The 11,301-nt window shown below is 54.7% G+C and overlaps 1 protein-coding gene across 1 annotated transcript in view; it reads left to right on the top strand.

Moving 5' to 3' along the window:
* The first annotated feature begins 10,140 nt into the window (after positions 1 to 10,140).
* Positions 10,141 to 11,301, top strand: part of BNIP3 (BCL2 interacting protein 3) — a 10,738-nt gene continuing 9,577 nt past the window's right edge. Inside the window, exon 1 of the mRNA XM_032423019.1 lies at positions 10,141 to 10,326. Within this exon, the coding sequence (XP_032278910.1) occupies positions 10,141 to 10,326 (186 nt within the window). The remainder of the gene's footprint in view (positions 10,327 to 11,301) is intronic.

The raw sequence follows: 11,301 nt of genomic DNA, 5'->3' as shown, positions 1-11,301 counted from the left end.
ATCAGTCAATCTTACATTAGTAAATATGCAATTACTAAATGTGCAATTAGTAAATGTGAGTGGTAAAATAAATGCAGGAAATATAACCAGATAAAATTCAACACTGATTCATAATTTTTTAAAAATCTAAGCAAATTTGGAATTGAGAGGAATTTCTCAACTCTGGTGAAGGGTATCTTCTAAAAAAAGGAAAACAAAACTACACCAAAGATCATCTTAGTGGAATGATAGGTCATCATGATTGATAGAAATGTCCATAAGACCAGAAATAACCCTCATGCCCACAATCATGATTTCTATTCTACATTGTGCTTGGGGCCCTAGACATCATCGTAATGCAACAAAACATAACCAAAATGGATACAGATTGAAAAAGAAAGAAAAAACTATTATTATTTGCAGATGGTGTCACTGTACATGTAGGAAATCTAAAAGTCTTCACAGATAAGAATTAATAAAAGAGCTTAGCTGAATTAAAATCTATCCACAAAAATCATTTAGAAAATAAAATTTTTAAAATGAAAAAGGAACCATTTACAATGGCATAAAAATTGCAAGATCCTTATGGATACAATTATGAAAATGTATTGAGAGATGTTAAAGAAAACATAAACAATGTAGAGTTATACTATGTTCTTTGCCTGGAAGACTGAACTGTAGGAAAGAAGTCATTGCTCCTCACCGTGAGCTAAAAGTGTAATTCAATCCCAATAAGAATCCCAGGGGTGTGTGTATTCATTATTTATCACTACATAATAAATGACCCCAAAACTTAGAGGAAAACAATACACCTTTATTTATCTCACAATATTTGTGGTCAAGAACCTGGGCACAGCTTTAGGCGGGCCCTCCTTCTCGGGTTTTCCCGCGGGGCTGCAATCAAGGTGCTGGATGAGGCAGCTGGCTGTGCTTTTATCTCAGGCTGTTAGACGCGGGGTCTCATCTCTTACCGCCTTGCCAAAGAGACTTCTCTAGCAGACGGCCCCAGCATGGCGACCAGAGCCAGCTCACAGGAGGAGAGTGTGCAAGGTGGAAGTCACGGTCTAGTAAGGCCTCGCCTCAGAAGTAGCATCCCCCAGGTGTCCGCACTCTGTTCACAAGACACAAGCCACCAGGTCCCGCCCACGTCCACGGTAAGTTTCTACAGGCATGCACATGTATCTCTGAGTCAGATGGAAATGGGAGAAAAGCTAGAAATGAAAAATACGTCAAAGATCAACTATTTTGTGATTTTCAACAGACTGAATGGAGAAGAAAAAACTGATAAAGTTGAAGACATATCAGTAGAAATCATCTGTACTGGAGCACAAAGAAAAACATAAATGGAAAATCGTACCCAAGATCTATGGAAAATATCAAACTGTAACACATGCAAGGTATACACTTGGAGACCCAGAAGGAGAAGAGAAAGTGAACAGGGCAGAATAAATATTTGAGGGGCTCCTGGGTGGCTCAGTCCTTAAGCGTCTGCCTTCGGCTCAGGTCAAGATCCCAGGGTCCTGGGATCGAGCCCCGCATCGGGCTCCCTGCTCGGCAAGAAGCCTGCTTCTCCCTCTCCCACTTCCCCTGCTTGTGTTCCCTCTCTCACTGTCTCTCTCTCTGTCAAATAAATAAATAAAATCTAAAAAAAAAAAAGAATAAATATTTGAAGAGCTAATAGATGAGAATATCCCAAATTAATGAAGGATATTAACCACAGATCCAGGAAGCTTAGAGAACTCCGAGGAGAATAAATACAGAAAAGCATGCCTAGGCACATCATTATCAAACTGAAAATCAAAGATAAAGGACAAATCTTGAAAGCAACCCAGAGGAAAGTAAATACACCATATACAACAGAACAAAAAAAGAACAATGCCTAAATTGCATCCAAAGCAACGCAAGACTGAAGATAATGAAGCAACAGCTTTAAAATGCTGGTGGGCAATCCTGTTAACTTAGAATTCCATATGCAACAAAAATATCCTTCCTCAATTTGAGGGAAGAGACATTTTCAGACACATGAGGGCTGAAAGAATGTGTCCCCAGCAGACCCACCCTACACACACACATGCTAAGAGGGGTTCTGTAGGAAGGAGACATGATGATACCAGATAGAATCTTCATTCTTAGGAAGCAGGAACACCAGAAATGGTAAATAGTTTAAGTATGTTGGTAAATATAAAGGATCTTTAAAAATTATACGTATAATCTACAGCATTACATTTTCTTAAAGGCCACTGACTGTTTCTAACAATAACGTCCTGGAAGGTTTATGTCACTTACACAAGTGAAATATGGGACATGCGAGCACAAAGATGAGGGCCTAGAAATGGAAAGAATAGAATTCTGAGCTTCTTGCCATTTTCCTCGTTAAATAATATGCTGTTTTTGATAAGTTTTTGATAATTTAAAGGTATGCGAGGAGCAATAGGACCCTCACCCATGGCTGGCGGGAGCTACCCCGGCTCCGGAAAACAGGCAGTTTCTTGAAGAGTGAACTGTGCCTGAGAGCGTTCACACCAGCTTCACTCACAGCCGCATGCCCGCACCCAGCCTGGTGTCCCCCGCTGGGACGTGAGTAAGTACCTGCACCCCGAGTCCACACGGGTTCTCCTGACACGGGCCACACGGCGCTGAGGGCCCTGGCGTCACTCACACCCCGTCTCGAACGCGCTGGCCCCGTGGCGGCAACAAACCGGAACAATGGGCCGGGATGAGAGGGGTCTCGCTGGAGTGTGGGTCACAGGGTGTCGGCCTCGGTCACAACCCGTCCAGCTGTTTGCTGGAGATCCGAGCACTTTCCCATTTGTGAATTACAGCGCAGGATGTTTTCTTTAGAAGCAAGACGCGGCGGTTGCCCCGCACCTGCTCATATAAGCCGTTGCGCCCACTCCGGGTGCTCCTCAGGTCACAGAAGCCCTTCACCTTTCGCATCATACAACACGCAGACATAAGCCAGTGGAGCTCTGCTCACGTACCCAGGATGAAGCAAGTGTGAAGAAAAGCTGGAACTGTTCACAGTCTGAATCGGGCCGGTGTCGCCTTTGGGGGCCGCGGGGGGGGAGGACACACAGGGGCTTCTGCGGAGCCCGCATGGTCTCCTTCCTGACTTGGGTGGTGGTCACAGCGTATTTATTTCATAATTATTCTTCAAGCCGCATGTATATATTCCATAGACTTTTCTGTATTACATTAACTATCTCAATTTTCAAAAATGCCAACAGAACACAGGAAACCTTCCACATTAGGGAAGAATCAAGAGAAAGGAGGGAATTCTGTCGCCTTCAGAGGCTCAGGCTGAGGCCCAGAGGGACGGCTTGGCCTGCCCAGAGCTCAGGCGTCCCAGACAAGAGTTCTTCTAATGCAGGAAGCACTGATTTGTTAGTACGGAGAATTTACCTGCTGAAACCCATCACACAGCAAAAGCCCGAGGCTTTAAGACCAAGAACCAATATTTAAGGGAGAAGCAAGAAAACAAGGAAGCCTCTGGGACAATTCAGGGAGTGACCTCGCCATCAGGAGGAACCATGCAGCGGGGAGGGTGGCGGGCTTTCGGTAATCTGGAGATGATCCCGAGCTTTCCAACCCCGGAGGCCGTGGGCGCACGACAGCTGGGCGAGGCGGCTGAGGGCTCGGAGGCTCGGGCTGGCTTGTGACACGGCAGGTGTGCGGCCGCGAGCCGAGTGCTCCCCTCTGACGCTCTCCCTGCCCGGCCCTCTGGCCTCTGCCCTCCCCTGCGGCCTCGGTCCCGGGTCGGCTCCTCCAGGACGGCAGGGAGGACGGCACCGAAGCCCCAGGACACCCACCACTCAGCGACACCAGCACCACGCCTGCTCCTCTTTCCCACGGAGCCCGGGACAGCGTCTGCGAACCGCGCCTGAGCCACCCGGGCCGACAGCGCTTCCAGAGGAAAACCGGGGAGGAGGCTGCCAAATGGGCAAGAAAGCTGCCCGGCAGGCCGAGACTACAGATGTCCGCCGGGGGACCGGCGAGAGAGAAGAGCCACGCGTGGGTTCTCGCGTCCATTCAGTGGCCCTGCGTGACCCACTTTTCAGTGTCCGTCACTGTCATTAACACAGAGGACAGTGAACATCATCGGCCACCTGGGCGGCTCTGGCAGCCCCACCCCCACAGCACCACGAGGCCCTTTCAGAGCGAAAACACCTGGTCGCCTGCCCGGTCAGAGCACTCGGCAAATGCTCATGGAAGATCGCGGGATACCAGACGTTGGTCTAGCCTCTGTCCTCACGGAGCTGTTCCAGCAGGTAGAGACACACAGTGAGGCATTTTTAAGATGTCAGGTTTGTTTGGAGAAAACATAAATGCAGGGTAAGGCAGGTTAGAACATTCCAGCAATAGCAGCAGGGAGAGGACCGTATATTTCTATATAAGCTCTATATATTCTATATAAGCACGACTCTATATTTCTATCGCATATAAGGAGGGCAGGTGACCTAGTCAGCTCAGTTTGAGAGAGGGAGCCATGCAGGTCTCTGGAGAGAGAGCATGCCCACCAGGGAACAGCGAACGCAGAGGCCCCACATGAGAGCATGCTGCCGGTGGGACGAGGTTGCCGTCCCAGCCAAGCCAGCGCTTGCTAGGATAACGGAGGCACATGGCGGGACGGCGGAGAGGGTGGGATCAGCGGCCAACATCCCGGACCACCACCAGGGCCACGACAAGGGGACGGCTGCGGGCTCCCTCCTGACCAGCCACATGCCCCCGTCCTTCTCAGTCTTGACCCCGCCCGTCCATCACAAACCCCCTTCTCCTCCCCTCCCCGCCCCTTCCCCCCATCACCTGTGCCCTGGAAGAGGGGGTCTCAAACGCCCCGGCCAACGCTGACTGCACGCGGCTCCCGCCAGCCTGTCTGTCCTGCGCTCCTCCGGGAGCCGCACGTTCGATCCCTGCGTGGGCCACAGACCGGCAGTCTTCCCGATCCTTTCTTTTCTCACACCTGTGCCCAATCCGGAACAGCTGCTGCAGCTCAGCACGACTCTACCTTCAGATGGAAAGTTCCAGCTTTCTCACCCCGACCCCGCCCAGGACAGGCCAGCATCCCGCATTCTTGCCGTCCCCCAGCAGCCGCCAGAGAGGGGCCCTAGAACGTGGGCAGTCCCCTCCGGCCGCCGCCCGAACCCCACCCAGTGGCCGGGCTTCTGCTCCCTGGCTGCCTGTCTCCGTGCCCCAGCCACGGGGGATCCCTGCTGGTGGCCGGCGCCAGGCTGGCTCCTCCCTGTCTGCTGGGGCTGCTGCATTGCCCAACGAGGACGCTCCTCCCCTCGTCCCTCACTTCCCTGAAGACTGTGTGCGTGCTGTCACCCCAGCAGCCTTCCCTACACACCCGGGTGAGCGAGCACACCCCTCCCCAGTCTGTGTCCTTACTCCACTCTTTCTCCCTTATATGAACACATGGACACATGGACGCAGGCGAGGACCATGACAAACGCCTGCCCCCTTCTTTCTCCATTCTTTCTTCGTCAGCTCAGGCATCTGTAACAAATCATCACTATTCCCCCCGTCTTAGTCCTTTGGCATAAGCTTCTAAAAACACAAATCTCATGGCGCCCATCCCCTGCTGATAAGCCTTCAGCCAGCACTGAAAGCATCTCATTGTCCTCGGGTGGAGTCCAAAATGCTCCATGTGGCCATGAGGCCCTCTACAACCTGCTCTCTTCCCCTCTCCCCCAACTCGTCTTCAGCACCCTCTTCTCTTTGCTTATTCTGTTTCATGATGAACAGGTATCTTTTCCCCGAATCCTACTTTCTATGCCTCAGGACCTTTGAATGTGTTCTTCATAGTTGACAGAAACACCTTTTCTTCTGTTTCTTTTTCTTTTTCAAGATTTTTTTTTTTTATTTGACAGAGAAAAACACAGCGAGAGAGGGAACACAAGCAGGGGGAGTTGGAGAGGGAGAAGCAGGCTCCCCGCGGAGCAGGGAGCCCGATGTGGGGCTCAACCCCAGGACCCTGGGACCATGACCCAAGCCGAAGGCAGACGCCTAACCGACTGAGCCACCCAGGTGCCCCTTTTCTTCTGTTTCTGACTCAACTTAAAGTTACTCTCTCAAGGAACTTTGGAAGGAAGGATGGAGGGATGGATGAATAGATAGAGATGGATGAATGGATGGATGCAGGGCTGGAAGGACGGATAGAGGGATGGATGGGTAGATGAATAAATGAAGCTGCACTTAATTGCATTCAGTTTCTTGTAAATGCAGGCATTGTTTCTGGATTAGGTTTCTTGGAAAGATACACATGCTCTGAAAGTCAGATAACCAGGAAAGAACGCTTATGCCACCCCACCTTCAAATTCCTATGTTGTAACCCTACTCCCCCCGGTGATGGCATTAGGGGGTGGGGTCTTTGGGAGGTCATTAGGGGCAGAGGTCATGAGGATGGGGCCCACGATGGGATTAGTGGCCGATAAGCATGCCGAGAGAGCAGCTTCCTGTCTCCACGGCTGAGGGACTCAGCGAGAAATCAGCCCTCTGCAGCAGGAAGGGGGCCCCCCAAGGACCCGACTTCCAGCCTCTAGGGCTGTGGGAAATAAGTTGTTTGGGCCACCTGGTCTGTGATGATTTGTTACAGACGCCTGAGCTGACGGAGAAACCTCTCTTTCGTGGTTGTGCATGGGTTATGTGCCTTTGCTCAGTTCCGTCAAAAAACACTATTGAGCACCCCTGTGTGTGCACACGTCTGCCCAGGAGGCACGCCCCAACCCTGAGCCTCCAACTCACCTCACTCACCCCACAGACCCCCTCACGGGCCTACAGCTCAGCCCGGCCTGGACCGACTCCTAGGCGCTCCGCGGCTCCTTGCACACGCCCGTACACAGAGCAGGCACTCACACGCTCCCGGGGACCGCTGCGTGCGCTCCACTCCGTGCAGCACCACCCAAGGCCCTCCCCGAGGCCACAGCGGTCACCCGAGACTGGGGTCCCCCGGGGGGGGGCGTCGAGCCAAGAGACACAACCAAGCCAGAGAACAGGAAAAGGAAGGGTTTTACCTGCAACAAGGAAGGAGAACACCGGGGGGCCCTCCCAAAGCGGGTCTCCCCCAACAACAGCACTGGGGAGGGTTTAAGCAAAGGGAGCAGATAGTCACCGAGGGCCTTGCGCGGACGAGACTCAGCATGGAATCGGGGCAGAGGGCATCTGAAGGTGACTGAGTGCAGGTCAGAGTCACGAGGCCGGCCAGGGTCAGCACCGTCGATGCTCTGGCTCGGGTCGGTCCCGCATCTGAGGGCTCAGAGGGGTTTGGATCCTGCAGAGCTCATGGCTCCAGGGTCCGGCTTCCCTTCGGAACCAGCCCTGGGGTCGTGCCCCTGATCCACTGTCTCTCGTGTGACTAGGTTCTCTCCCGCCTGACGTGGCTGTTTGTCCTCTGCTTCCGCAGGATGGCCAGGGCCTGCAATGACTTATGTCCAGAAAGCTATGTCTGTCTGTCTTTTCCCGGGAACCCTTGTCTGTCTGCGTACACGGTCCCTCCAGGGCTTGGTTTTCCTCCTGAGTCTTCCTCTTCCGCCAGAGCCACACCTCAGCTGCTGGGGCCTCCCAAGGACTCAAAACCATGTGCTCAACAAATGACCAGAGCAGATGAAGGGACGGGCAGGCCAACAAACACACATGCCCATGTCCCCGGAAGAGGACAAGTCTCGTCGGGAAAAGTGTCCTTAAGGACAGCCAGGGCCCCCCCCCCCCCCAGCACCACGGGCGCTTGGGCTCCTTCCACCCGAAGCAGACCTATGCAGGCGCCCTGTTACGACACCACCAGACAAGTTCTGCTCGGCCTGCGTGCTCTCAGTGTTGTGGGCAGAAATGTCTTCAGGTCCCTGTGCCAAGGAGACACCCGCCTTTCTTTCCCTTTACAGCGAAGTTCAGTTCTTAAAGAAAGTGTGCATTTTCCTTCTCCCCCAACGTTTCCAAACATCTAGGAAAGTTGAAAGAATCACGTGTGACCACACTTACTCCTGCGTCTAGCTTCTGGGATCAGCATGTTGCAGGGTTTGCTTTATCAGGATCCCTCCGTCCCTCTGTCCATCACCAATCTACGCTACTTTGTGATGCATTTAGAAGTCAGCTGCAGACCTCAGGACCCGTCACCCGTGAACACTGCAGCTTGCTCATCACTCACTGGGCTCAAGATTCATTCCTAGCTTCTTTCTGGCGAAGGAGCGATAAAGGGAGGGTCCAGTGAAAGGCGCAGATCTTAAGTGCACGGTGGAGTGAGTCTGGCCAGTGGGGTCCATCTGTGTAATGCAGACCCTACCCCCCAGGACACAGAATGTGACCCCCTCCCCGGAGGGTTCCCAGTGCCCTTCCCAGCCAGCCCTGCCCCACGTCCCAGAGCAACCATCCTGACCTCTCAGCACGGACTAGTTCAGCCTGGAAGCTGGTGTAAGTGGATGCCCAGGGCGTGCTACGTTGTGGAAGGCTTCCTAACGTGCTCCTACTTCCCGCTGACGTCATTGTGTTGTACGCTCGTCCCTCTAGCCGCCTGCTGAGGCCACTCAGGATCTTTCCAATCTGGGTCTCTGGGGCATAAAACCCGCCGGCATTCCGACCCACGGCTTCCCCTCTGGGGCGCAGCCACGTTTCCAAGTCCTGGGCAGCAGGGGGCGGCCGCGAGCCAGTGGAGGGGACGCAGGTGTGCCCACAGGGAGGAAACACCCTGCACGGGGCTGAAAGTCATCACACCACACATCCACGGATGCGTCAGGACTCACCTCACCAACTGCTGAGCTGGTTATCCGTGCGTGGAGGAGGGCTGGACGAGGGGAGGGGTGGGGCCCCTCCGGCCTCACCCACACTCGGGGGGCATCTTCCCGCGGGACATCACATGGATGCAAGCGACACAGGCAAGTGGGTCCCCACAGCAGCCCACGGGAGTCCCAGACGCCTTGGCTTTCCTCCCGTGGCTGAGCTTAGATGTTTGAAACACAAAGGAAGCTGCGCAAGATCTGTTAACCTGACACCTTACAGGACGCCTGAGCCCCGTAAGCGCAGGGAGCACGCAGGGAGGTCGGTCGAGCCCAGCACCTCCTCCAGGAAGCCACACGGGGAAGGTGGGCCTGCTTACCATTTTAAAAAGCCAGGATGCGTGGGCGCCTGGGTGGCTCAGTTGGTTAAGCGACTGCCTTCGGCTCAGGTCATGATCCTGGAGTCCCTGGATCAAGTCCCGCATCGGGCTCCCTGCTCGGCAGGGAGTCTGCTTCTCCCTCTGACCCTCCCCCCTCTCATGTGCTCTCTCTCTCTCATTCTCTCTCTCTCAAATAAATAAATAAAATCTTAAAAAAAAAAAAAAAAGCCAGGAGGCAGACCACTGGGAGTCAGATCTGCTGTGCGGGAGACGCCTGCCCTTGGGCTGCTGAAGGACTCAGGACGGCCTCTGCCTGGGGCCTCCACGCCGCCGTCCCCCCCCCCGTCCCCCTCGGGCTGCCGTTGTCCCCCGTGTTCCCAGCGCGTGACTCCCATCTCTGAGGGAGGTGTTAGGATTACCATTATCTGCAGGTGACTGATGGGAACGGTGGGGGGAGGCCTAGGAATGCTCTTTTCTCTCTTGGTTTCCCCTTTGTCATGACCTCAGGCAGAAGACCTTGGAGCTATCTCATGGGAGGGACAATGGGGCCCCTTGGGGCAACTCTCTGGCCAGCTTCTGCCCAGAGGCAGCCAGAGAGGGGCGGGAGCCTGAGGCCAGATGGTGCTCCAGGCAGGTGGGCTGCCCAGCAGCCTGCTTGGTCCACTCCACTTCCTGCGAGGCACAAGGAGAGGGTCCAAGGGAGCTGAAGGGCCCCTGGGTCGGGAGAAACAGAGGACATCTGCCAGCCAGCATCGTGGACCAGTGGCCAGCTCCCTCCCCAAGGATGAGCACAGACTGGCGCACCCAGGAGGACTCCCCAGGAGGGCTGTGGTCACCTTCTCCCCCAAAGGGGGCTCGGGAAGAGGTCCAGGTGTTATGCACCAGAGTGGTGTGGGCCGCGCACCGGACGGGATGGCAGGGGTGGGAAAATGCAGAGGCCGGTCCAGGGAGGTCAGAGGAGGCAGGCCATCAGGAAGAAAGGATGGAATCTCTGAGCAGCTTTCTTACACAGGATGGGAAGCCCCACTAGCCCCTCTCCTTCTCTTTCCTTGGAGGGATAATGTTAAGGAGTGAAAATGGCAGCGGATGTGGAGGGAAGACACCGAGGGGCACCCTGGCTCCTGCTTGGCACAGGGAGGGGCGGTGAGGAGGGTGCCAGCAAGGAGGCCGTGGACGGTGTGGCCGTGGACAGTGGCCACGGATGGGACAGTGTGGACAGTGTGGCCATGGACGGTGTGGCTGTGGATGGGACGGTGTGGACGGTGTGGCCACGGATAGGTCAGTGTGGACATTCCATGTGCCCCTCCCCAATCAAGAGTTTCATTTCTCCTTCTTTGATTTCCCTCCCTTCCCGTCCCTGACCACCTTGAATCCACAGCCAGAGGCATTCTTCCAGGCAGTTGCTAGTGTCCAGGAATTAAAGGGAGCACCCCGCCCCCACTCAAGGCTGTGTGAGTACCGTCCACAGCCACACTGTCCACGGGCACACTGTCCACACCATCCCATCCACGGCCACACTGTCCACGGGCACGCTGTCCACACCATCCCATTCACAGCTACACCATCCATGGGCACGCTGTCCACACCATCCCACCCATAGCCACACCATCCACGGGCATGCTGTCCACACCATCCCACCCACAGCCACACCGTCCACGGGCACGCTGTCCACACCATCCCATCCACAGCTACACCGTCCATGGGCACGCTGTCCACACCATCCTATCCACGGCTACATTGTCCACGGGCACACTGTCCACACCATCCCATCCACGGCCACACTGTCCATGGGCACACTGTCCACACTGACAGAGGACATCTGCCAGCCAGCGTCATGGCCCAGTGGCCAGCTCCCTCCCCAAGGATGAGCACAGACTGATGCGCCCAGGAAGACTCCCCAGGAGGGCTGTGGTCACCCTCCACGGGTGGTCCAGGGAGGTCCAGAGGAGGCAGGTCCAGGGAGGTCCAGAGGAGGCAGGCCATCAGGAAGAAAGGATAGAAAGTCTGAGCAGCTTTCTTACACAGGATGGGAAGCCCCACTAGCCCCTCTCCTTCTCTTTCTGTCATGGCCACACTGTCCACACTGTCCCATTCGTGGCCACTGTCCACAGCCACACCATCCACGGCCTCCACGGATGGTCTCCCCAGGATGGTGTGGCCGTGGGTGGGATTGTGTGGACAGTGTGCCCATGGACAGTGTGGCCGTGGATGGGATGGTGTGGACAGTGTGCCCGTGG

This window comes from Phoca vitulina, unplaced genomic scaffold, assembly GCF_004348235.1.
Source record: "Phoca vitulina isolate PV1807 unplaced genomic scaffold, GSC_HSeal_1.0 scaffold28, whole genome shotgun sequence".
NCBI lineage: Eukaryota > Metazoa > Chordata > Mammalia > Carnivora > Phocidae > Phoca > Phoca vitulina.
This window is presented reverse-complemented; position numbering and strand designations above follow the sequence as displayed.